Source organism: Diceros bicornis, chromosome 3 (genome assembly GCF_020826845.1).
Source record: "Diceros bicornis minor isolate mBicDic1 chromosome 3, mDicBic1.mat.cur, whole genome shotgun sequence".
Lineage (NCBI taxonomy): Eukaryota > Metazoa > Chordata > Mammalia > Perissodactyla > Rhinocerotidae > Diceros > Diceros bicornis.
The window spans coordinates 90,604,876-90,632,249 of NC_080742.1; the positions used below are offsets into that span (position 1 = coordinate 90,604,876).

Sequence of the window (27,374 nt, forward strand, 5' to 3'; positions counted from 1 at the left end):
AGTGACTCTTCACCCACCTTTGCTCACCACGTCTACTCCTGTTTCCTCCAAGAACCAATCCTGGGATAGCATTCTCCCCCTCCCCTGGAAGACATGGGACCCCAGCCTCGGTTGCATTTCAGGAGCACATGTATATGAAAGTGTGGACTCAAGGCGGGGCAGGGTCATAGATGGACAGAAACACTCCAACTCTGAACCTCCTCATACCAAAGAAATAGAAGTCTGGGCCTAGGGGTTGGGGGTAATTTGTGGCCAGGGTCTGGAAGAGGGCGATAGTGCTCCCTTCCCGGCAGAGGGTAAAGTCATAGGACCCCTGACAGAGTTTGGGTAGGACCCCTGACAGAGTTTGGGTAGGACACAAGGCCTCGGAGCTGGAGACAGACGGTCAAGAGGAAGGAGGGGAGGTAGGACAATGAACCTCTTAGCTTCTTTCTCCAACCCAGGTTCTCCCTAGGTCAAAGGCTAGGGAATGGGGGACCACTGCAGCGGGGAAGGGCAGTGTGCTGGCCAGCTCCACAGCTGCTGCCTCTTCCCTCTACCCCAGTCCCCTGCCGTCAGGATCTCTTACAGAAGTGTTGGGGCTTCACGTGCTGCACAGAAGTCCCCACCAGAATGCAAACTGGGTGTGGGAGGGCAAGCAGTTTCAGGGGCTTACGCCTCACTGTAAACCCATCCTGGAAGGAAGAATACTCTGATCCTCCTCTTTTCCTCCGCAGGGGGCCTGCGAAGGGAGGAGGACACCCTCCTGGAGTCCTGGGAGGAGCTGACGAAGGGGCCAAGGGAGCTGCGTGCCCACACTGCTCCTCAGCAAACAACCCACCCCGGCCGGGGCCTGACAGCACCGAACTCCTCCCTCCATCCCACTCAACCCTGAGTCCCCAAGAAGTTATAAAAACGTAGAAAAGGCAAAGAGAAAAGTGTAAACAGCTCCAGAGAATTAGGGGGTGGATGGAGGGAGACACAGCCCTCATGCTTCCCCACCTGGCCAGGACACCTGCATTCTGTGTCGCCCCCTCAGGGCCAGGGCTCCCAGAGCAGGGGATGGAAGAAGGCAGAAAAGGGAAGCCAGAGCTGGAGCAGCCAGCCCCGCTGGGTCCTTTCCCAGATCCTTAGGATTCTCCTTTCAGTCACGGGAGATTCAAGGTCCCAGAACAAGTGGCCATGTTTGTTTTGGTCTCATCAGTGACTCTGTGGTCTCCGGGCAGGCCGTGATATAAAGAATCATGTTTGTGCCCCTGTGCATCCCAGCTGCCATGCCCACCTCCTCTGTAACTCCTGGTCTCAGAAGCCAAGTCACCCACTGAGGCAGGCACTCCACCTCTAAGGAGACATGGCCTTTCTGTTCCTTCCCCTGTGCTATCGAGCCACGTCCAACAGCCCCTGAGGTCTATTCCTCATAGTAGGGATAAGCTGGGGCCACAGCCAGAGAAAACAAAGAGTCAGGAAAAGCAAGAGTAACGTAGAGGAAGGAGGCCTTCAGACAGCCACAGTCAGGCTCCTGGAAGACGAAATCAGGGAGTGAAGAACTGAGATCCAGTTGATGGCCACAGGCCACTCTGCACGCCTGTCCTCAGGATACACACTGGAGCTTCATCATCACACACCCAGCAGCTGGCAGCTGAGCAAAGTTCACAGCCATCTAGCCGCTCAGTCCCTGGACCTGTGGTTTCTACAGTGTAAGCCAGGATAAAATCCCATCCTGGCCCTCTATTTTCCCGGCGAGGACTGGAAGCTTCTGGGTTCCTCGTGGTCTTCTGCCCAGGTTTCAGCTGTACTGCTGGGGGAAGGGAGGGTATTGTTGCAGCCATGCCCCTCAAGTGGGAGTGGAAGGCAGGGCGTGGAGTGAGAGGAAGTTAGTTGTTGGCCTCGCCCTCCTCCTCATCAAAGGACTGCACACCTGAGGATGTGACATCAGACACTTTCCGGCTGAGAGCAGTAGACATCTCAGGGTCTTCTCGTGGGGAAAGTGACTCCAGGTCCCGGCACCCCGCGTCCTCTTCCTCCTCGGGGGCCAATGGCCTCTTCTCCTCCTCAGCAGGACCCCTTGCCAGGTCCACCCCACCCCCCCCTGGAGCCCAGTCAGTGTCTCCCCCCAGCAAAGGTGGAGGCTCCTGAGCAGAGTATCCCGAAGCAAGTTGGGAAGGCCCCATATCATGCAAACTAGGCTGTGAGTCATCAAACGCAGGGCCAAGATAGGATCCTGTAGCCGGAGAGGCAATGAGGGACTGGTCGCTTGCTTCCCAGGCATCTGATGACCCTAGACAGTACATGCCCTGGGACACATAGGAGTGAGGCCATCCATCCATGGGAGCTTGAGCGAGGGCATCTGGAAAGAGAATCATGGAGATCAGGTCAGTGGGGTCACAGAATATCAAAGTCAGTGACAAAAGCACAGAGAATTGAGGGTAAGACATGGAGGAGGGAGGAGAGTAGGAAAGCTGAGATGAACAGCAAGTCTTGGAAGAATAGAGATGAATGGAGTTAGCCTACATGGGGTTGGATTCTAGAACCATCCCTCACCCTGACTCTCCATCAACTCCTGGTAGTTGTCACTGTAGTTGCAGCCCAATGGCTCCTGAGCGGAATTGACACTCACGTCCTCACCATCCATGGAAGACCAGGCCATGAGTGTGGCCTCAGAGATGGCAAACTGTTCCATGACGCCTGGGAGAAGAAATGTAGTTAGTATAAGAAACCTCCGGGAACCCTTAGACACATGCATGGGGTAGGGGGACATCAGTGCAGCGCTGTTCAATAGAAATATAAGGCAAGCCACTTATGCAATTTTAAGTTTTATAGTAGCTATATTAAAGAAAATTAAAAAGAAATGGGTGAAATTAATTTTAATAATATATCTTATTTAACTCAATATATAGAAAAGATTATCACTTCAACATATAATCCATATAAAATTATTAATGAGATATTTTACATTCTTTTATTCATAGGAAGTCTTTGAAATCCAGTTGATATTTTACACTTACAGCACATCTCCATTCAGACTAGCCACATTTCAAGTTCTCAATAGCCACATGTGGCCAGTGGCTACTGTATTGGACAGCACAGCCTTTGTATATGCCCCGAAACAAGGCAAAATCGTGGGGGACTTCCCAGAAGGTCAGATTTAGGATTCCTAGGGGAAAGAGTTGGGGGTCTTCTGGTGAGATATCCTAAGGGATTGAGATTAAGGACTTCCAGAAGTTTATCTTTGGAAGTTTTTAGGAATGGCAGTGGTAGTCAAGGACAGACGAATCTAGATGGAATGGCTCAAGATCAACAAAGAATCCCCAAGGGAGCACCATGGGATTGTAGGTCCACAGTGGTATCAAGTTGAAAGTTCAAGGGATTGGAAGAAGGGAGGGAGGATAGAACAGTGAGAATGGGTAGACTTGGGGGTCCTCCTCCTAATCCAAGCCATGAGTAAGTTGAAGCCTACATTGCTAGCTGCCCTATACTACCCTCCTACTCCCTGCATGTTTGTCTCCTCTCCCCACTGATATTTCTTCCACTGCCAACACAAAGATACCTCCCTTCTCTCCCAGATCCATCACTCTTCCTAGATATCCTATTGAGACCCAGCACAAGGGCCCAGCCACCATTGTAGGTTCACTATATGCCTGTCTTGTACCTATACTATTTTCCTGGAATGGACCCTCTTCTCTGTACCACCCTGTCCTCACCCAGGTCCCTTGACCTTCCAGAGGTTGTCACAAGTAATGAGCCCAGTAAGTGAATCCATGACTGCCATGTGCTGGTGGGCAAAGGCTAGAAAAGATCCCCAAGGCCTTCTTTTCTTTTTCCTCAAGAAACAGAAGTAGAAGCAGAGCCTTTCAGAGTCCAAGGCCCCTGCCTTTCTTTCCTATACCCAGGGGGTCCAGGGTTGGATAGTCCCACCTTGTAGGAGAGAGGGCATCTGGGACATGTAGACCCACAATCCCATGTCATTCCCTCAGTTTCTGAGATGATAATAAAAATAAGTTAGAGGGCATTTATCAGAAATAACAAGTCAAAGTACTTGAAATTAGAGCTGATTGGGAAATTAAGTCTTATGGTCATCATATGGTTAGAGCCAATCTTGCCATAGGGGATCAGGAGGGAGGATCAGTCTCTGGCCATTCCCAAAATGTCTCTTGAGGGTCCAGGGAACAAGTACCTGCTAGGAAACGTGCTTCCTTTTCGCCATCGCTGAGGTCGGAGTAGGCATCGGTATCCCTGCGCACGGCCTCATGGCTGTGTTGTGGCTGAATGGCTGGTGCCTTCCCCCAGCCTTGCCACTCAATCATGTGGGCCACCCGGCCTTGCCCCATGGCTGTGGGCTTTGTCACATGGTCCTTCATGCTTCTCGAAATCCCTGAGGGGCCAGACATTCCCCACATCCTCCAGAATATCACACAATACCCATTCCAGATCCTCCCCATTATCCACACCCCAGTCCCATGGGACTCCATCCCATCAGTGGGCAGGCATCCCCTAGGACTCTGTATATGAGAGGCAGACTGGAGGATGGGAAAGGCTTGACAGAAATGGAAAATAGGTCAGGGCTGGAGGGATGAGGGTTATCTTCAGGCCTGAAGGAGCAGGGAGATGGAGACCAGGAGCCTGCAAACATTCTCCTGCCTGGATACGTTCCCAGGTCGGGAGTCTCACCTGAGAATGATGACTTGGCCAGGGCCCCAATGCCATAGGCGTTAGAGTTTCGCTTAAGCTTCGGAAGAATGGAAGTGGTGTCCTCCATGGAGAGCTGGGATAGGGAATGTGGGAGGAGGGGCAAAGGAATAAGAGGGTATGGGGTGCTTTATATGCGGAGGAGGGTTCATGGTTTCTACAAGGAAGGATCAGAGCTAGGGCAGGTGGTAAGAAAACCATTATACCCAGGAGTCCCAAGGAGGCATATCCCCCAACCGCCCTTGAAAGTTTAGGGGGCAGGCAGAGAATCTGAGGTCTCACAGTGCCTGTTGGAGTCAGGAAGCACTGTGTTCTGTAGACAGTCTAAGGGAAAATATAAGGAAGAGGAGTTCGGGTGTACTAGGGAGGTCTGGAGTCAGCTGCACTCACGTTGATGCCGTCCCAGGAGAAATCAGTTCGGGTTTGCTGTGAGGAGAGAGGAAAAGGAGTGGGTATCCCAGGCACTTCCAGGAATGCAAGCAACGCCCCCTTCCTCAGAGGGACTTCCAGAAATGTGTGAAGTAGGGAGGGCTTTCCTGAGATTAACATAGGGAATTAGGATCTGAGTGTGGAACATTTGGTTTGTATTTTGAGGGAAGTAGGAGAAATGTTCTGTAAAAGTGTCACTCTGAAGGAGTGTTTGGAATGTTGTCTTGGAATTTAGGACGGTAATTCAAGGATCAGGCAGTGAGGAGGCTTTGTTTATGACAGTTCCTGGGGTCTTTTAGAGGTCCTTTGGTGAGGGGGCAGCTGAGCAGGGGGCCTCACCTCCGTGGATGGCCGGTGGAGGCTGCTCCCATGCAGCGAGCTGGTGCTGTCCATGTTGATTTGGTCGACATCCTTCAGGCCCTTCCAATCCACTGCAATCACCTCATTCCCTGAAGTGGCCACAGGGTTAGTTGCTCTACCTTCACCTCCCAACACTCCACCTGAAAGGCCCCTCCTAGGTCTCAGAATGTTGGGACCACACACTGGGGCGGCCCCTCCAGACCCCTCCCTTCCCTCCAGCTACCACTCCTTCCTCTGATTGCTCATTTCCTTTTACATCCCTACTCTCCTCAAATATTTGGTAGGAGAAATCATTATGCTGAGCCAAAATATTCAGTCTGAGCTCAACCAAGAATAGCACACTCAGAAAAAGCATTATATGGCCTTATTTATTGTTATTTGAATGGTGGGGTCAGGGGTTGGTTTTCGCAGGAAAACAGTTCTCCATTCTGTCCTGAGGAATCTGGGATGGTTTCTATATGGAAGCATGTGGGAGCTGTGCTTTTCTTCTACTGTGTTATTACACACCAGGGCAGAACATCTCGAGGGATGAGCTTCTCTATGTGCGGGCTTTATTATGTGTGAGGTGGAAGGAACGCATCTACCCCACTGGACCCTCCACAGGAGTTGGTGGAATTGTCTGACAGGAAGGATATTTGGTGGGGATAGAGGCAGGAGTTGGGTGTGTTTACCCAGAAGCAGTGAGAGCAGAGAAAGCAGAGTGAGATGGAGTCATTTCACCTGACTGTTGGGAGACAAGTGATGGATTAAAGAGGAGTGGAGGGGAACAGCAGGAGGACCGCAGGGGACTTTTTAAAATAGGAACTAAGAGAACAGGAATTCAAGTCAAAGAGAAGACAAAAGACAATGGGAGGGGGTGGACAAGGTTTGAGGGCTGACTGGGAAACTAGAGGGTCAAGGAGGATGGTTAATTGTGAAGGTGAGGCCAGAGCTGGTTGTGAAGGGTGATTGCTGGCATGAGCGCAGGGTGTGTCTATGGGAGGCTTGGGGAAGTAGTTGGGTTGTAGCGGCTGGGTAGTTGTAGAGGGATTCAAGCATCAGATGGCTGCTGAACCATCAGATCCTTTCTACAAATGAAGTTTTATGATTCTGAATTTACGGTTAGAGGTCCGTTCTTGAGGAGAGAACTGAATGGGGTCTTAAGGAGGCATTCAGCATGCAATAGCATAGCTAGTGCAAAAAGAGGGGATTGTGGTTAACAGGTCTGAGGGAGGTAAGACCCCTCCAAAGTGGGCCTGCTCTCCCTTGGGGCTACAGGGGAGTGGTGAGATGGGTCAGACCAGAGGCTGTGGCTGGGCAGGTAGAGGAAAGATGGACATCTGGGCAAAGAGAGCGGGAATGGGGCAGCCAGAGAACAATCTCTGAGGAGAGGAAAGATGAGGAGGGCAGAGAGGGAGAGCGGGGAGGGGGGAGGTGGCCCTTGTAGTGGAGGGAGAGCTGAGTCAGAGCCTTGGGGGGCAGGGAGGGGGAGGGAGACAACCCGGAGAAGAGGTGAAAGCAGAGAAGGAGGGAGGTATCCATGGAAATAAATCGGGTCTCAGAGAAATCAGGCTTCCGGAGAGTGAGTTTGTTTGTAACAATAATACGAATTATTCTCTCAGCCTGCGGTCACTGGGGCGTGTGGGCGGGACAAATTGGGAGTTGGAATAGGAAAAATTGGGGGTTTGGGAGAGGGCTGGATTAATTTGTTGAGCTGTGAGAGTGGAGTGGTTGCATGGGGTGGGGGTAAGGGGGCGGTTGCAAGGCAAGGCTGAAGGGAGAAGACGAATTAGGAGGCGCCTGTTCGCCCTTCCACAGTCAAAGGTAAATAATGAGCCAGCCCCACCCCGCTAGCCCCCGCAGACAGGTGCAGTCAGGTCCCCGGGTTCCTTCCCTGGGCCGGCTCCACCCTCCTGGGAGAGGGCTCCCGACCCTTCTCGGTCCCTCTAAACCCCTGCCTCCTCCCCGCGTCCACTGGCTCTTCCCCTCCAGCCCAGCTCAGCCCGGCCGCATTCCCTCCGGGCGTGGAACCCATTCCCCTCCCCGAGGCTCTTCCCGCCCCCGCCCCGGAGGGAAAATGCACGTGAACAAGGCAAATCGGGGGAGGCAGGAATGACAGAAAAAGGCAACGGAGAGGGAAAGAGATGGGGGCAAAGCACCCAAGCCAGATGGAGGCGGGGGGGTGGGGGTGCGTGCGAAAGAGACTCGGGACTGAGACTGAGGCTGGGGGTTCTTAGAAGGGGGGCTGCTCCAGAAATGGAGGGGGGCGAGGAGGCGCTGGGGAAGGCAGAGTGAGGCGATTGGCCTGGAAGCGGAGGGTGAGGAGACTGGAGAGTAGGGGAGAGCGACGGAGGAGAAAGAGGAGGCTGATGGAGAGATGATGGAGAGAGGGACCGCGCCTGCGGGAGGGTGATGGAAGGAAGCTGGAGGGAGAGGGAGATAACGAGAAGAGCCATAGGGATGCAAGCCCTGGAGGAGCGAAAAGAGAGCAGAGAGGAGAGAGGAATGGAAGGACCGCGAAGCCAAGGAAGGAAAGTGAAGGAGTGAGGCCGGGCAGGGCGGGCGCCGAGAGAGGTCCCCAGAGGGGCGCGGAGATTGGTGGGGGAGGGGGCCAGAGGACCGGACCCGGCCGAGCCCGCCCCCGCCTGCCCCCGCCCGCCGAGGTACCCACCCACGGTCCGGGAGCCGATGCAGCCCATGGCTCCGGGGCCTTCAGGGCCGGGCCCTCAGCGCCGCGGGGCGGGCGCCGGGGGAGCACCGGGAGCCGCGCCGCCGCCCCAGCCGCTCTGCAGCGCCGCGGCTGTCTCCGCTCGGCTCCGCTCCCCCCTCCCCTCTCCATCCCTCCCCACGGCAGCCTCCGTCGCCGCCGCCGCCGCCGCCTGGCTCCCCCGCCCCGGCTCGGCTCGCGGCCGGGGAGGGGGCGGCCCGGGGATTGGCTGCGCCCGGCGCCTCCCCGCCCCTGCCCCCGATCCCGCCGCCGCGCTCCCCGCGCACCGCGCGGCGCTCCCCCGGGTGCCGGGCTGTCGGCGGGGCCTCGCCGCCGCTCCCCTCCACCTGCTCTCCCCCAGCTCCACGCGGGGGCTCCCGGCCGGGTCCCCGCTGGGCTCGCGCCTGGGGGCTGCGGAGACCCGGAGAATGCCCGCCTCGGGTCTCAGGAGCCGGGTAAAGAACCCCGGGCCCACCCTTCGGTTCTGGGTGATTGATTTTGAGGGTCAGGGTTGGGGATGCCCAGAGAGAAAGTGGGGTAGCGGTGAGAATAACGCCTGGGTGAAAGGCCTTGGCCGCCAAATTCCGCAAACACTTGTTTTCATCCTGGGGCTGCATCTGGGACACAGCGGGAGCGTGACTGCTTGCTGCTCTGCGCTTCCTGTGCGCTGTCGTGTCCACCCAAACAGATCGCGAAGTCTTTGCAAGTGGATCGTGCATTAGACTTCCCTGTGCTCGGCGCTCCCTGGAAATTCGGGGATGAGTGTGGGAATGGTGCAGATAATCTAACTCCAGGCCTGACTGGGGTTGTTGGAGTTGAATGAAGGTAATTTAATCCCACCTAGAGTGAAATAAAAATGTCAGGACCGGGGGCTGGCTAGAAGTCATAGTTTTAAATCCAATTTAACTTTTCTGAGCCTTGGTCTTCTCTGACAAATGAGAGCATGGGTGTCACAAAGTAGTCAAGAAAGGGGAGTATTGCTCTCTTGCTAATGGGGACTGGTCAGGTAGGTACCAAGGGCCTCCTGGGTAAGAGGTATGAGAGAGAGAGATGGAAGTGGCAAGGGTCACGTGGGCATTATAGTTACAGCAGGCAAGAAGCAGAGTCCAGAAAAGTCCCATGAAAAGGGCAAGGAGACTTTTTCTACGCAGTACCCAGAAAACGCAGATTGTGAGAGAGCAGACTCAGTGCCACTGAACAGAAGCAAAGGCTAATCCAGGGTCTGTTTGCTCCCCACGTGCTTTTATGTCCCTCCTGAGGTTGGACAGGGAGCAGAGCAGTGGGCCAGGGGTCTCTGGTGTGGGCATGTAACAGGGAGAGAGACCAAGTCTTATGGATGCAACTTTTTAACCTTTAGCTTATGAATGGGGAGACACCCTTTAGGGTGATAAGGACTACATTCTGTGGAATCTCAGAGAAGAGATATTGGAGAAGATGCTAATAATCTAATTGCAGATCTGGGAGATAGGATTATGAGAGAGAACTGATCTTTGGTCTCTGTGCATAAAGAAATAAACCAAGGGCCGGCCCCATGGCTAGAGGTTAAGTGCGCGCGCTCTGCTGCTGGGGGCCCCAGTTCGTATCCCTGGCGTGCACGGATGCACCGCTTGTCAAGCCATGCTGTGGCACTGTCCCATATAAAGTGGAGGAAGATTGGCACGGATTTTAGCCCAGGGCCAGTCTTCCTCAGCAAAAAGAAGGGGATTGGCATGGATGTTAGCTCAGGGCTGATCTTCCTCACAAAAAAAAAAAAAAGAAAAGAAAGAAAGAAACCAGAGGCCCGCCCAGTGCCTTAGTGGTTAGGTTCCCACGCTCCACTTCAGCTGCCCTGGGTTCACAGGTTCGGATCCCAGGTGCGACATACACACCACTCATCAAGCCATGCTGTGGCGGTGTCCCATATACAAAATAGAGGAAGATGGGCACAGATGTTAGCTCAGGGCCAAACTTCCTCACTAAATAAATAAATAAATAATAAAAATAAAATTTTTTTTTAAAAAGCCTTAAAAAAAAAGAAAGAAACCAAATTTACATCTATAAAACCATGAGAGAGAAGAGAGAATAGTCAGTTGTAGGTCTGCCTAGATTTTAATTGTCCAGTATAATTCGTGGCAAGATCTGATACCTTCTTTTGACAGTGGAGAGAACTAGGAAGTATTTTTTCCCATATCTACAATTGTTAGTTATACAAAAGAATTATCAAATGGTTTCTGCCCTCCTGGAATATATTGTTTAGCTGTGAAGGAAAGAAAATAGAAAGATGGTAAAAAAGAAGAAGAAACAACCTCTATTACTACAGCAGTGCCACCCAAACCCCTATTGTTTGAGGAGAGAAATCATTGATGGGGAATCTCCAGGTCAGGAAACAATGGGCCAAGTGGCCAGCTCTGCCCACATTTCCCACCTGCAATTGCTCTCCCCTCAGGGTGCTCTGTGATTCCACAGCTCCCACTATTACTCTGGTCTAAGACATGAATATAAACCTTCCCCTTGATCCCCTTAGCACAGCTGTATAAGGCTGGATTTGTCCAAATGATTTAAGTCAAGTCAGTACAAGGGGTTCCAAGTCTTAAAGACTCGGTCCTCTCCCGCATTCTGTCTTAATGGTATTTCCTGCACCTGAAAAAAGTAGAATATCATAGCACAACGCTGGCTTGCTTCCTTCCTGCCTCTTGTACAGGATCCTTTTATTTCTTAACAGTTAGAGGCATTCTCTCAGTCTCTTTGCCATCTTCTGAGCCAAGGTCAAAGATTCCAGTTCTGGTATGAAAGGGAACAACCTTTCTGGAGGACAATCTGACAGCACTGATCAAAAGATCTTTAAAATATGCATTGCTGTTGTTGTTGTTACTAAATTGTGACACAGCTATTCCATTTTTAGAAATATTCTAAGGAAATAAAAATAGAATGTGGACAAAAATTTGATCTACAGCACTCGTCAGCACTATTTACATAATCATGAAAGACTGTACACAGCCCACATGTTCAAACATGGGGATTAATTAAATAAGTTATGATATATGCTTATAGTAGAATACTATGCAGCCATTAATAATATTTTATAACTGTTTGTTGACAGAAAATTATGCGTGATATATTGTGACATTATAAAAAAGTAGACTATAATATAAGAGAGTATATCATTTTTTGTTTAAAAATCACACACACACACATATACATTTTTCTCCTGCCTTTTTTCAGGCTTTCCATCCCAAGTAATTTATGGGATTCCCTGAGGAAAGCCTAGGTTTTACAAATGTCCAACCCCACTCATTGGTTACAGTTTAGCCCTCAATGAAATCATAATATTAACTAGCCCATTTCCAATGTCTAGAAATATAGGACTTTGGCAGAATGCCCCAGGATGGTGCTGGCACTTCCTAACTGGTCCCCTTTGGGACACAACCCCAAGGTGAAATTATGCTTCCATCCTCTCTGTGGTTGCTGCTTCACGCTCGTAAACTCCTATGGATAGCTCTTGGATGGAAGGAACAACCCAAGTTCAGAGACAGTACTGTCTAAAACAGGGACTCTTGTCCCAATATCCATGGACAGAATCCAGAGTCCATAACCTTGGATGGGATAACTTACATCTTTATGTTCACTAACTTGTAACTGAAATTCTCCACGTGCTTCAGTTATGCACGTAGGCAGCAAATCATAGTAGTAAAAATTAGTAGTATTAGAGGAATTGTAGGTGTCTTTATCACCCATAGAAATCACAGATATTTCTGTTATACAACAGTTGATGCCAATTTTTTACAATATCCTTTCTGTTCATCACTATTTTGAAATTATAGTAGTATTGAACTTGCCTCTACATTTTCTTTTTTTTTTTTTGGTGAGGAAAATTAGCTCTGAGCTAACATCCGATGCCAATCCTCCTCTTTTTGCTGAGGAAGGTTGGCCCTGGGCTAACATCTGTGCCTGTCTTCCTCTACTTTATATGGGATGCTGCCACAGCATGGCTTGACAAGTGGTGCGTCAGTGCACACCTGGGATGCGAACCCGTGAACCCCGGGCCACCGAAGCGGAGCGCGCCCACTTAACCACTGCACCACCAGGCCGGCCCCTACATTTTCTTCTTTAATGCTTTTATAAAGAAACAGATATATTATTATATCACAATATTATAATAACTGTACTTTTATATAATTAGTTCCCTTTGCAATCCTATGTATTTTATTTTATGCATTTAGTATAATTCTGAGAGGGAAACCATGGATTTTCCAGATTGACAAGGGTCCAGGGCACAAAAAAGTTTAAGAACCGCTGGACTCTAAATACATATTTGGGGGAGGGTCTCTAATTATTCAGGAGCTTAATAATCCTGTTTATAGTAGCAACTTAAATGACCAAGATAACAGTCCATTTTGAAGCCTGAGTCCGCAAGAACAAAGATGTGTCCCTTTTATCTGCAGGACCCAGAGAGCCACACCAAAGCTTCGTACCTGCCCCCAGCATATGGAGAGGCAGCTCGAAAGCACAACAGCTTAATAAAGTATTTCTGTTGTTTTAATGGGAGACACTAGATCACAGTTAATGGCCTATGAAAATCCAACTGAGAGGGAGAGGTTCGAAGGACAAGAGAGAGAGGAAGATCAATGACACTCAGCATAAATTCCTAAGACGGGAACAAAGCTCAGAGAGGGGGTTAGGCTGAAATGGAGGAGCCAGCTCCTCTATTCTAATGGAAGGAAAGATGGGGCAGATGCCGGCAGGTCACACGTTTGCTGTCAGGAAGATGAGGGATTCCTGCCTGATGGCATCTATTTTCTCTGAGAAGTAGGAGGCGAGATCATCTACTAAGAGTCTGGGAATTGGGGAGATAGAGAATAAAATAATAATAAGTAATACACAAATATCATTTTATAGTTGACAAAGAGTTTTCAATCTCTTACAACAACTCAATAAAGAAGTCATTATCTTTTCACTGCAGTTGAGAAAACTGAGGGTAGAGGCCGATTTACTTTCTTTTCCCCAAGATTACCAAGCCGGAAAGAGAAGGAGCTGGAGCTTAAACTCAGCCCCTCAGATGGAAATTCATCCTAGATGCTGTAGGAAAAGCTTCACTTATGTGTTTTTTCATTTGAATAATTAGAGTTACTTGGTTCAGGAAGTTTTATTTGATATACATTCTTTCACTCTTGTCTTTCTTTTAAGGTGGGAGCATAAGCTGAAAAGAGGGATACATTTATCTACATTCCTAAATTTTGAAATGGAAAAGCAACAATCTTTCCTCAGGGTGACTTGCAGCCCTGCTGTAGGTCTTGGGTGCCGTCACAAAGTACTGATGACAGGAGTGTCTCAGTTCCTACCTGTCAAAGTCTATGTGTATCAGAGTCTCTGTGTCTCAGGGCAACAGGGAGATGACTCAGGCCGCCCCCAAGTTTTGTCAGCTTTGGGGCAGCTCTTAGGAGCTCACAGGAGGCCCCAGAAGTGGGCGTGCTGAGACTGGAGAACCTTGGTAAAGGGCTGGCGTTGATCGTTTGGCAACGGTGTACCTGGAATAGCATGGAGGTCTCAGTGGAAATCAGAAGAGTCTGAGAACGAGTGGTGACGGAGGTCTATATTCCTTTAAATGGGAGTGATTTCCTTAATACTCAGTGAACAGGAAGACAACGAATAGGGCTTAGGGGTTAGGTTGCTGACACACAGGGGCAGACTCAGAGCTAAGTCACGGATGGGCGGGAGTGTCGGTAGTGTGTAAATTGTTATCTCCACAGAGTAGCAAGCGGCCACGGAATCTGTGCTGGTGGTCTATGGAGTTCTCTTCCCTACCCCACCCCCACCTTCAGGTGGATTCTAGAGTAATCAATAGATGAGGTTCCTGGCCTTTATGCCAGGGCAGGGCTCTTCCTGGGCAGTGCAAGTTTGCTAAGGAAGGACATCTCAGGGCAGCTGGTTATATAGGATGACACATCCCATAGCAAAAGTTCTCTGGTTTCAGTGTTGGTGGTGGGGACAAAAAGGCCTCATTTGACCAATCTCTGATCTGTTGGACCCTGAGGAACATAAAACCTTTTAGACCAGCATAGGTTATTGCTCATTTGACTTTTGGATGAAGTTTGAAACCTTTGCAAAATATTAGGGATCTAAGGTGAGCTCATTCCAGTGTGTAGTGAGATAAGGAAGCCTGGCAGCACATGCAGTGGTGGCGAGCTCTCTCTCCGTGGTACAATCCCCAGAGACCCACCGCCATGCATGAGGCAAAGCCTCCTGCACCAGCAAGGCAGGTCAGCGTCACAGAATCCACATTGGCAGGATCTTGTGGTTCCATTCAGTGGAGGAGAATGTCCAAATAAATGTTTCCCTGGTGACTCTAATAGAGTCTATTCTTTAGATTATCAGGAGAATGCATTTGTCCCATCTTTTCTTTGAGAAGCAGGCCTGCCGGAAAGCGTGGAAGAGAATCACTTCAGATTTGGGGGTTCCATCCAAACATTCTGATGAGAAAGCCCAGGCCAGGGGTTCTGCGCTAATGGGATCATTTATCCCTCTCAGAGAAGGGGATGGTTTGGTCCAGAGGTCCTGGAACAATGTTGGTGCTTTACTGCTGCTTCCTGTCAGGCCCCAAAGCACAGTCAGGGCCTCAGGGTACCATCCTCGTGTCCAGGTCACAGGCAGCTGCAGACCTGTCAGAATGCCAGGACCAAGGAGGCAGGCCTAGAGTCTGGGCAGCCATGAGTCAGAGGCCAGCTAAGCAATAAAAAGTGGAGGTCATCAATCCCAGGGAGCTGGACCAGATGGGATCTTCAGAAGTCAATCAGGATCACTCAGCACTCACAAATCTCAGAGCCACTGACAGAGAAAGGGAAGAATTAATCGTCGGGCGGTTGCTTCTTCCAGCCTCGGTGACCCTACCTGCCAGCATCATACTCCTCCCTCCAGGAGGACCAGTGAGAACCTGGAATTGGAAGGCTTGTCCCTGAGCATGGATAGCTTCCTGGCTAGTATTTATGAACTCAGGGGAGAGGAGCAGCTGATGTCACATCATGCCTCTGGAGCTTTCTCACCTCCCCTGCTGGCACCCCTTAGGCCCCACACTTATGCGAAACTCCTCCAGGAGAGATACCCTGCCTGTGCTTGTAAGGCATCCTCCCTGGTCCTGCCTCCGAATCACAGCCTGGTGGCTGATGCTTCCTTACTACCTGCCAGACTTCTCTGTCACCAGGTAACAGCTGACAGCCCATCTCTTGGATTCCTGAATATACTGCCATTCTGGGTTCCCCTAGCCCATGCCTTCCCTAGCTTTGGGGATATCCTGCAACCTCATCTTGGATTCCTTCTGCAGGTGCTTTCTTGGATGAGGATCTGTTTTTGCTGCAAAGTCTAACTGCCTGGAACCTTTCCTCCTTTCCTGCAACTAGTCCTGATTCTAAATGGTGTGCTTGATACATAATGGATCCGTGTAGCACCATATATCAGCGCCTTCCAATTTGCCATCTCCTTCTGTAAGCATGCTTCCCAGGTCCAGAGAGGACAGCAGAAGCATTTTCCTGACAGTGGAAGAAGAGCAGGGGCTACGCAGGGCACTAAGTACAGATCACTGAGTGTTAGAACTGGACAACACCTGAGAAATCAAGTCTGTTGTTGTACTTTCACAGACAAGGAACATTGGTCTCTCGGATTTTCACAGTCATACAACTGGTAAGTGGCTTAACCATGACCAAAATTCAGATCCTCTAACTCTTTTCTAGCATTATCTTCCCTATCCTATGATGCCTCCCTAAATTTATGGTGGATTATTTTCTGGTTTTTATTGTAACACTAAACACTGTTGAAATATGCTCAGTCCTCATGCTCCTTTCGCTCATGTAGATGGATCAGCTCCTTTTGGATAAAATGAGGTAAAAAGAACATTGTTCTAAGAGGGTAGATTTCATGTTAAGTGTTCTTACCACAATAAAATTAAACAGAAAAGAAAAGAACGTTGTTTTAACTTGGGCATTCCAGAGCTAACTGTTCTCTTGTTCTTTGTGTTTAAGAATGGGTGTGTCATCCCTGTGTGTGTGTTCATATCATTGTTTGGTTAAGGTTTTTTCATGGCAATAAGCTGAGAGGGGACAAGGCTTTACGTTCCTGGGTGGTAGTGAGGGTGGGCATCCACTTGAGGGCTGTTCACTCACTGAGTCAGTCATGATTGTCCTGACAATTGGCAGTGGACCCACCCAGATGGGAAAGCCCAAAAGAGACTAGAAACTTTGAACTCCAGGTGGTGTGTATGTGTTTCTCTCGAGTAATATGTACCCATTTTAGAAAAATTTAAAAATGCAGACAAACAAAAAGAAGAAAATCAAAGTTATTACCCTATTTCTTTGTACGTGTATAACTTCTTTGTACATCTGTATGTGACGAGGTGGCTAGTGGTAGCAGAGTTGAATTTTATTACTGATGGTGGAAAATTGTGTTGAGGGAGGGGGTAGGAGCAATTTCTGCGTTCTAAGGTGGGAGCTGGAATTTGCCACTTGATCTTTCTCTCCCTGGGTCTCTCTAGTTTCCTTCACAGCCAAAGTTCTTGAAAGAGCTGCCAACATTCATCTTCATTTCCTCACCTCCGTTCACTCCTCATCCCACTCCAATCTGGCATCTTCACTTTACTGAAACAGCTCACACAGGGATCTCCCATATCCTCCATGTCAGTAGATTTTGTTCGTTTCCAATCTTAACCTGACACATCAGGGGCATTCCACACTGTTGACCACTCCCTGGTCCCTGCACACTCTTTCCTGGTTTTCCTCCTGCCTTTCTGGCTGCTCCTTCTCTATCTTCTTTGCTAGTTCATTCATTCATTCGTTCATTCCATATTACAAGTATTTATTGAGCACCTACTCTACATCAGCATATTCTAGGTGCTAGGGGCCGAAACTCATGCCTTCATGAATTTTACAGTCTAGTGAGAAGTAGCAGGGAGGAGACAGCAATAAGGAAATAAGTGATATAATTTTTTTGGTGTCAAAACACAAGACCAAATTATATAATACATTTAAGGTGCTAAATGCTATGAAGAAAAATGAAGGAAAGGAGGATAATAAATAAAGGGTGTCGGTATATGTAGTTTTAAATAGGATGGTCAGGGATGGCCTCGTTGAGAAGGTGTGTTTGAGGAAAGATATGAAGGAGACAGTAGAGAGATCCATGCAGAAGTCTGGGCAAGAGCCTTTCAAGCAGAGGAACAGCATGTGCAAGTTCTGAGGTGGGAATGTGCCTTGCACGTTGGACGGACAGCAAGGAGACTGGTGTGGATGGAGCAGAATGAGTCGTAGAAGAAGAACTCAGAGAGTATATGGGCCTGGTTTGTGTAGAGCCTTGTACTCCGCTATCAGAACTTTGGCTTTCATTCGGAATGAAAGGGAGAAGGAGAGTTTTAATCAGAATAACGTGATCTGAAATAAGACGAAAGGATAACATTGGCTGCTATATTGAGAGTAGGTTGTAGAGAGGCAAGATATTGCAGTAAGTCAGGAGAGATGATGGAGGCTCTGACCAAGGAGGTACTGGTAGAGATGGTGAGAAGTGGTCAGATTCTGGAAATGTTTTGATGGTGGTCACCAGGATTTGATGGACTTGGAGTGCCAAAGAAAGAGAAATGTCAAAGATGACTCCAAAATTTTTGGCCTGAGCCAAAGAATGGAGTTTCTATTAGCTGACATGAGGATAATTATGGATAGGACATGTTTTGCGGGGAAAGAGTAGGAATTAAGTTTTGGAGATATTTAATTTGAAATGTCTATTAGATAATCAAGTGGGAATTATGAGTAAGAGGATGGATATATGTCTTGTTAGATCAGAGGAAATGTCCAAGATAGAGATATAAATTTGGGAATCATTAATATATAGATGGCATTTAAAGGCTTGAGACTGGGTATGGTCAGTGAGAAGAGAGCACAGACAGAGGAGAAGAGGTACAAAGACTCAATCCTGGAGCACCCCAACATTTAGAGGCTGAGCAGATAAGCTGAAGCCAAACAAGACTGAAAAGTAAGGACCAGTGAGGTTAGAGAGAAAACAGGAGAATGTGGTGTGCAGAGAGTGAGGTAATAAATGTTTCACAAAGAAGAGAGTAAACAACTGAATCAAATATAGCTGATATGTCAAGACAAGTGGAAACTGAGGGTCATCCATTGAACTTAGCAATATAGAGGTCATTGCTGATCTTGAGAAGAGTTATTTCGGTGAAGCAGTGGGGGTAAAAGATGATTGGAGCAAGTTAAGAGAAAATAGAAGAGGAGAAATTACAGATAGCAAGCATAGAAAACTCAAGTAGCTTTGCTGTAGAAATGAGCAGAGAAATGGAATGGTAGCTGAATGGGAAAATGGGGTTAATTATTCTTTTTAAGTTGGGGCAAACAATATCTGTATACTGATAAGAATGAACTAGTAGAGAGGGAAAACCTGAAATTCAAGAGAGTGCATTAAATGCTGGAGTAACATCCTGGAGCAGGTGAGAGGGAATAGAATCTAGTGCAAGAGTGGTGGAGATGGTTTTAAATAGGACCATGGGTAGTTCATTGTAGCAAGAGGAAGGAAGGCAGAGAGGGAAGGAATGCAGACTCAGGTGGGAGGGTGGATGTAAGGGAAGCCCAGGCAAGGTCTTTCAATTTCTTCAAATTTCTCAGCGCAAGTGGAAGCAAGGTCATCGGCTGTGTGTGAGGATGGGGAAGGAGAAGTTGAAGAGAGAGGAGAAAGTCTAGAAGTCTTCCGAAAGAGTGGGAGAGTGAATGGGCAAGAGACGTTGGCATGCTTACCAGGAAGTAGAATTGCTGGCTGGCACCTGAAGCTCCTTGTCATGAATTATAAAATGAAACTGGTCAGAAGGGCTGTGTGTTTTCCTCCAGCCCGCTGAGCTGCCAGGGGCAGGTGTGGGATTGGTAGAGTTGGACCGAACCCAGGTGTGGGTTTTGTCCGATGAGTACCACAGAGTGAGAGAGAGGCACAAAGGAGCTGAGTGCAGATACAAGAGAGTGACTCTCATGATTGCCCACAGCATTTAAACTGGGTAAGGAGGGCACAATGGGTGAAGGCAGAGAGAACATAAATTGTAGGTCCCCGTGGGTCCAAGGACTGTCAGGGTTAAGGTAAAAGAAGGGAGTGAGCTGGAAAGATACAAGGAGCTGGTTGGAGAAACGGTCACTTAAAATTAAGACTGTGAAGGAATGGCTCAAGGTCTATCTAGAGCTGGGTTGTCCAGTGCAGTAGCCACTAGCAATGTGTGACCACTGAGCACCGGAAATGGGACTAGTCTGAACTGAGATGTGCTATAAGGGTAAAATACAAACCAATTCCCAAAACTTAGTAACAAAAAAAAAAAGAATATAAAATATTTATTAATAATTTTAAAAATATTGATTACATCTTGAGATGGCAATATTTTGGATATAATGGGTTAAAGTATATTATTAAAGTTACTGTCACCTGTTTCTTTTTTAGTTTCTTTTTAAATTACATATGTGGTTCACATCATATTTCTACTGGTCAGTGTTGGTTTAGGGTATTACCGGGTTATAGTGGTTGGGGTAGAACAAAGTCACAGGAGGAGAGATGTTCAAGGAACAGAGAGGCAGGGCAAGGAAGGATCATCTGTGTGATAGTGAAATCACATTAATATTAATAGCAAAGTCGTTTTGGGAAGAGTGCCAGGAAGCTAGGACATAACAATGTTCAGGAAATGAGGATGAATAAGCCAGGGCAATGATGGCTGTACAAGGACTGGCAGTAGGTCTGTGAGCTCCAGAGGGCACCCTCGACTGGGTTTAAGAGTTGGGCAGGAGGGCAAGATGTGAGGTGAGCCGGGAATGTGGGGCTTCTTATGGTGACTGACATAATGGGGTTAAGGGGCTTAATGCAATTAGTTCTGGTGGTCCCGAGGCAGAGCAAATGGAGGCAAGGTGGTGAGTACAGGCAGATATGGGGAGGAGGTGTCCTTTCTTCACTCCTGTGGGGAGAGTCACGCCTCCCTCTTCCACCTGTCCATCAAATGCTGTAATCATCAACGCCCATCCTAGGCCCTCTCAACTTCTCATGCAATACTTGCTTGGAGATTTTTTCAGCCAATAACAGCTTGAAATTACTACTTGGAGGCCAATGACTCATAAATGTGTATCTTGGGCATGATTCTCTCTGCTCTGCTCTGGACCCGGATATCCCACTGCCCACTGTACACCTTCTCATTCTCGGCATGTCCAGAATGAAACACACAATCTTACTCCCAAACCTGCACCTCTCTGCAGAGGGCACAGCACTCCAGGAGGTACCAGCCGGAAGCCGGGCTGGGTCCACACTGTCTCTTTCTCTCCTGCCCCCCTATACCCCCACCTCAAATTCAATCCATCACTAGGTTCTGTGGATGATTTCATGTCCTAAATAGTCCTCTAATCTATCCACTTTTGTCCATCACCACAACCCCCCGTTTGCACCTAGAACCCTACAATAGCCTCTTCACTGGTCTGTCCATGTCTGTACTGGACCCTCCTGTTATTCTCCACATTGCCCCAACAGTGAGATTTTCAAACTTCCCAAGTCTTTTCATGCCATTCTTTTCAACCTAAACCTCTGCAGTGGCTCCCCACTGCTCTCAGGACAAGGTGGAAACTCTTTACCATGGTCTGCATCTCTGCACAGCCCCCTCTCCAGCTCTCCTGCAGCCCATGCCCACACCCGCCTCAGACACCCCGGCCATGCCTGCCTTCCCTCAGTGCTCACATGGACTGTGTCACAGCCATTGCAGGGCTTTGCACCTGCTGTTCCCTCTGCATGGAATGCTTTTCCCTCCCACTTTGCCTAGTTAACTCCTGCTTATCTTTCAGATCTCAGCTTGAACACCCATCCCTTCCCTGATCTTCCCAACTAAGTCACATCCCAATTATGTGCTCTGTCACAGGCATCCTATAGCTCTCTCCTGAGCTCCTTGTACCAGTTGCAGTTTTAGATTAGTTTGTGATTGTTTGACTAATATTCATCTCCCCTAGTAGACTCCCCAGGACATGAGCCCTCCAGGAGGGCTGGGACCATATCTATTTTTGCTCAATATTATATCCCCAACACCTCATGCCCATAGTAGGTGTTCAATAAATATTTGTTAAATAAATGAATGATTCAAGATGATTCTAAAGCCCTTAAGCTTTACGAAACATAGGGCCTCCCTTGATCTAGTATGAGATTTTCACGGTTCTAGAATTCGATTTCAATCAGTAAATGTATATAAGGCTGTGGCTTGGTGGCAGGCACTGCGCTGGGCCTCCTATGCTAGGCGACTGCTGAGCATACGATAACTTTGCTGGAACTGGGCAGGTTGCTCTATGGCATAAGTGTCCTCTGGTAGCATCTCACACTTGGGTACAAAGTCCTGTCTCCCAGCTTGCTTGAGCATGTTGAGAAGTCTAGGTGGGACGATATCTGCTGTTCTGGGTGGATCCCCTTCCCTCTTTCTGAGACTGACTGTCCGTCCATTTGCAGCATTCATCATATCTCTGGATGGCAGGTAAATAACAACAACCTGGGCGGCAGGAAGAGCAGCCTGAGGAAGTGAGCAAGCTCTGAGGGTTTGCTCAGGATCACCCACTTCCAGTGTCAGGTTAGCCAGGTGGGCTTCATCGTATTAGATGCACCTTATTAAAGGGAGTGGAGGGGGCGGGAGCCAGTAGAGAAACATAGTACCTCTCACCTCAAGCAAGCTAGGTTATCTGTCTATATTTAACCCCCCACTCCCCGAAATGTTTCCTCCCTATAATGACTTAGTCGGCTATTTGCAGTGACAAACACTCGAGCTTCCAGGCCAGGCTCTCTCTGATTTCGCTTCCCCTGGGTTCAGGGAGAAGGAGGGCAGCAGATGCTCCACTAGCGGCTGCCTTGGTGCCAGCAACCTGCCTGTGCTGCTGTTGGTGCCCTGGGTCTCTTTTCCTGTCTGCCCTTCCCAGCTCCCTCTGCTGCTGACTCTTTGCCATCTGACCATCTGCCTTGCTCTCCTCCCCCACAACCAGCACACATTTCTGCCTTGCTGATGCCTGCAGTGCCTTTGGGTGCCCATCTGGTTCAGACCTTGGGATGTATGGACCCCTGCCTTCTACTGCTCCTCTACCGCTCCCTAGATGCCCTGTGCAGGCTCTGCTCACTGCTGCTTTGGACCTAGTAGGATAATAATGAGGCTTGAATGGCAAGAAGTCCACCCAGCTACTAGAATTCATGTAGCCACACCAAGCAAGCACTATTAGGTGGGTGAAAACTTTTTTCTGATCTTAACACTTTACTTTCTTATATTAAAATATCTACTTAAGTGTTGTTTCCTCTAGATGGAAAGTTTCTTCAAGGCAAGAACTGGGTTTATTTATCTTTATATCCAGAGTACCTAGAATGTAGAAATTATTGGTAAATATTGGTTGAACTGAGGTTGGGGAATGGAAAAGAAAAGTGCACACAGAGCATGATGTCCTGATGTCAGCCTACTGGGCTGATACTGGAAGAAAGGAAGCAAAAGGGAGCATCTGTGGTTGTCAGTCCATCCCTTCCATCGGGGGTGGCCCCAGAGCAGAGCAGGAACCTGCTCTTCCTTGGCTTTGCTTCAAAAATCCCTGGGTCTTGCGGGGTGCTTCACCACCCCCACCCCCACCCCCATTCCCACCCAACCCCTCCATTGTGTCTGCAGCCCCACCAGTGAGAGATTCTTTTGTACTGACAAGCAGAGGCAAGCAGGACTAGGAGAGGGGTAAATCTGGGAGGAAGTGGGAAAGCTGCAGAACACGTGAACCCAGTACTCAGTGCAAGAAAACACTCTGATATAAGGAAAAAGAGATGATGGCTCTATCATTTCTTTACTTTCTTTTCCTTTTTAAAAAATTATAAAGTACTACATATTCATGGAGAAAAAGACAACAGTTATAAAAGCCTTCTGCTTTCCCCCAATTCTATACCCTACAGCAACCACTGTTAACAATTCTTTGAGAAGCCTTCTGGAAATATTCTATTATACAAAAGCATATATATATAATGTATATGTATTATATATAATATAATATAAATATATTTATATTTAATATATTTGTATTATATATAAATATATATTATAAATATAAATATTATATATAAATATATTTAATATATTTAAATTTAATATATTTAAATATATAAAATAAATATATATAAATATACATATAAAAGTCACATATACAAAACATGTGTGTATATACACACATGCAGATGGACAGATAGAGATAGAATTTCATGGTGCCATGTGATGGAAAAAGAAAATGGTGGCCCAAGGACTTAAAGTGGGGGATGGATTTGGAGGCTGACCTGAAGAGGCTGTTGATTCACCAGGCTGAAGCACCTGAAGGGAAGAAACGATGGACTGCAAGGATGTAAGTGGGGGGCAGGGGTGTCTTCAAATAATAGAATATTTGCATTGCAAAAAGTTTTTTTTGCAGATTAGGAGGTGAAAAATCCAACATCTAGTTGGCCTTGGTTTTTTCTTAACTGAAAAATGAGATAATAATATACATTCCTCACAGGTTTATTGTGAGGATTAAATGGGGATAATATGTTTAAAAGCCATAAAATAATATGTTATGGCCTAGTGGTTAAGATTCAGTGCTCTCACCACCATGGCTCGGGTTCCTTTCTTGGTCAGGAAACCATATCACCCCACTGTTGGTTGTCAAGTTTCAGTGAAGCTTCCAGACTAAGACAGACCAGGAAGAAGGACCTGGCCACCCACTTCCAAAAAAATTGGCCATGAAAACCCGATGAATAGCAGTGGAGCATTGTCTGATAGAGTGCTGGAAGGTGAGAGGATGGCACAAAAAGACTCTGCTGTACACAGAGTCGCTAAGAGCTGGAATCCACTCGATGGCACTAACAAAAAAAATGTGTTTAAAGTGCTTAGTATTGTGCCTAGCATCACGTCCTAAGCTTTATGTAAGTGTGTGCTGTTACTGTTGTTGTTATGGTGGTGGTGGGTCTTGCTGTTGCTGGAGTGCCCAGCACAGCGCCCCACACATAACTGACCCTCTGTCCATCTGCAGCCAGCATAGGGAAAGAACCTCAGGATAGCATCCGAATTCATTTTTTGCCACTGCCCTTGTTTCTCCCTTTTTTTTTTCCTTGACTGCTTCTAACTTTTTTTGTGTGTGTGTGTTTGAGGAAGATCAGCCCTGAGCTAACATCCGTGCTAATCCTCCTCTTTTTGCTGGTGAAGACCAGCTCTGAGCTAACATCTATTGCCAATCCTCCTCCTTTTTTTACCCCAAAGCCCCCAGTAGATAGTTGTTTGTCGTAGTTGCACATCCTTCTAGTTGCTGTATGTGGGACGCGCCCTCAGCATGGCTGGAGAAGCGGTGCCTCCGTGCGCGCCTGGGATCCGAACCCGGGCTGCCAGTAGCGGAGCACGCGCACTTAACCGCTAAGCCACAGGGCCGGCCCTAACTTTTTACTTTATGTTGTGTACCCTTGAAGAAAACTTTCTGGTACCTGGTGGATATAAATCCTTGGAGGTGTGTAGAGATGTTTTAGATCCCAAAGGTCCCTGCCCATTTTCTTACTTCCTCTCCATTGCCTGTCCCCACGGTGTTGGAAACGATTAGGTGAGAATAGGTACTTACTTGCTACCTGAGGGGAGCAATTAGAATTGCTTACTATCTTCACACATGCTACCTGAGGGGAGCAATTAGAATTGCTTACTATGAACACAGGGGTGCATGTACCTTTACAAATTGGTGTTTTCAAGTTCTTTGGATTAATACCCAACAGTGGAATAACACCAATTTGTAAAGGTACATGCACCCCTGTGTTCATTGCAGCGTTATTCACAATAGCCAAGACTTGGAAGCAACCTAAGTGCCCATCAAGGGACGAATGGATAAAGAAGATGCGGTATATATACACAATGGAATACTACTCAGCCATAAGAAATGATGAAATCCAGCCATTTGTGACAACATGGATGGACATTGAGGGTATAATGCAAAGTGAAATAAGTCAGAGGGAGAAGGTCAAATACCGTATGATTTCCTTCATTAAGTAGTAGATAATAACAACAATAAACAAACACATAGGACAGAGATTGGATTGGTGGTTACCAGAGGGAAAGGGGGGAGGGAGGAGGGTGAAAGGGATAATTCGGTACATGTGTGTGGTGATGGGTTGTAATTAGTATTTTGGTGGTGAACATGATGTAATCTATGCAGAAATAGAAGTACAATGATGTACACCTGAAATTTTTACAATGTTATAAACCAATGTTACTGCAATAAACAAAAAATTAAAAAAAAAAAAAAAAGAATTGCTTACTAAGAAAAAGACCTAAGAATCATTAGGGCTGCTCCTGTTCACTGTGTGCATCTTCATAGCATTGACCCTGCAGTTCCACTTGAGACATCCTGGCCTCGGGGATCAGTCCTTCTGGGACTCATCTGGGATACTCTATGTATTTCTACTTGTATTTAGAATGGCTGGCTTAAAACTCTCAGCTTTAATATTCTGCATCCTGAATGCTCTTAGTTGTCAGAAAAACTAAGCCTGCCTACGCACTCTTCTATTCTTGATTTATAAATAGGTTCAGCTGCCTAACAATTAAACATACTATATTTTGCACATGCACATTCCTTAGGAGACATTTAGAGGGTAAATGGCTTTTACTCTTGTGACAGTATCTGGAACTATCTTTGTAACTTTTTTTCCCAAATGGGCGATGAGACTTTTGGTCTGTAAAGCCCAAGATACAATTTTCAACATGCTCAGAAAATCCAGTATCAAATTTCTAGCAGATCTTCATAGGGACAGGCCCAGGACCAGCTTATACGTGTCAGAGAAGGTCTGCACTGCATGCTTTATATCATACATGGCCACACATGCTAGCGGCTGTGAGAAATACCAGTGACAAAGACAATAAGACACCAGAGAAAAGAAAGATCAGTGGTGTCTGAGGAGGAGATGAAGATGTAGTCTTAGGTATAATTAAGTATTTGATAAGGTTGAAGGAAGGAGAAGGCATTGCATACACCAAAGCCCGTGAAAGATCTGCCTCGCAACTCCGAAGGGGACATATGGGGAAAACCACCTTAGGTTAACTGTCACAATTTCCATTCTGGGCAGAACTGGGACTTGAATAATAGTGAGTATTATATAGCACTTTCAGATATGGAATTTCATTTATTTCTCCATATAATGCAATAAGGTAGGTGGATTAAATATCATGACTCTTTTACACACAGAGAAAATGAAGCAGAGAGAATGAGGAGACTTGTCAGTTAGTTTGGGCACTGGAGCTGAGCCTCTGCACGCTGACCTCACTCTGCTTTATGGTATCCAGGACTGCTCCACCTGACGCCAGCGTCGAAGGGAATGAGCTCTGACATCAGAGCAGTCAAAACCCCAGTTCTAGTCCAGACCCCGCGGCTAACCGGGCTTGACCCTGGACCCATCTCTTAAGCTCCCAGCCTGTTTTCTCAGGCATGGTAAATGGAAGGGGTGAGTCTGGACGATCTCCAGAACATAGCCCAGATGCTCGTTGACAGTGGGGTGTAGCCCATTTGGAGGGCCAGGGACCGAAAATACTGAGTAGGGTGTGCAGGAGAGGATTGCCTTAGATGGCAGTGAGGGCTGGCAGCACGGAAGGAGAGTAAGGAATCGCCTGAGGGTGGTATACTGGTCTTAAAGGCCATATGACTCCATAGTTTGTAGGTGGTGAGTGTGGAAGAATTCAGGAGGCAATCGGTAAGTTTCCATGTTCAATTAAAAAAAGGAAAAAAAAGAAGGTAGGTCTGTCCCTTTCGCATAGCCTAGGGCACAAGAGTCCAACGCTGAGGAATCCGGTCGGACCAGTGGAGGGCTCCACCGAGCGCGTCTCGGAAACCCCCGATGGCCGCACCGCCGCCCAAAGGCTCCTTGAGGTGTGGGCGCTGGTGAACTGTCGAAGACGTGTCGCCTGCGTCCCCGCCCGTCCTCCCTGGCCCCAAGTCCGCCGGCCGCCCTCGCCTCCGCCCCGCCCTCCCACCTCCACTCCCCGGCCTGGCGGGCCCGGACTCTCCCTCCCGCAATGTTGAACTGATCTGCAGGCGGGGGCGCGGGTGATGCGAATTCCTAGAAGCCTTAAGAGGCTGCCCAGGATTTGAAGTTAGGATCCCCCAACGACCCTTGAGGTTCGTGCTCATGCCACACGCCCCCACCCCTCGGGTGACAGAAGGGCCTGGGGGGGCGTGGGCAGCGAGAACGCCCCACTCACCATCCCCGTCCACCCTGGAGC

General features: G+C 48.0%; 1 protein-coding gene across 1 annotated transcript; it reads right to left on the reverse strand.

Moving 5' to 3' along the window:
• Nucleotides 1-335: 335 nt before the first annotated feature.
• FAM131B (family with sequence similarity 131 member B) lies at nt 336-8,254 on the reverse strand. Its single transcript, XM_058531985.1, has 7 exons — nt 8,105-8,254; nt 5,434-5,543; nt 5,056-5,091; nt 4,648-4,741; nt 4,154-4,351; nt 2,521-2,664; nt 336-2,326 (listed from the first exon to the last, which is right to left on the reverse strand). The coding sequence occupies exons 1-7, from the start codon at nt 8,130-8,132 to the stop codon at nt 1,854-1,856; spliced, it is 1,083 nt and encodes a 360-aa protein (XP_058387968.1). The 5' UTR covers nt 8,133-8,254; the 3' UTR covers nt 336-1,853.
• Nucleotides 8,255-27,374: the final 19,120 nt, after the last annotated feature.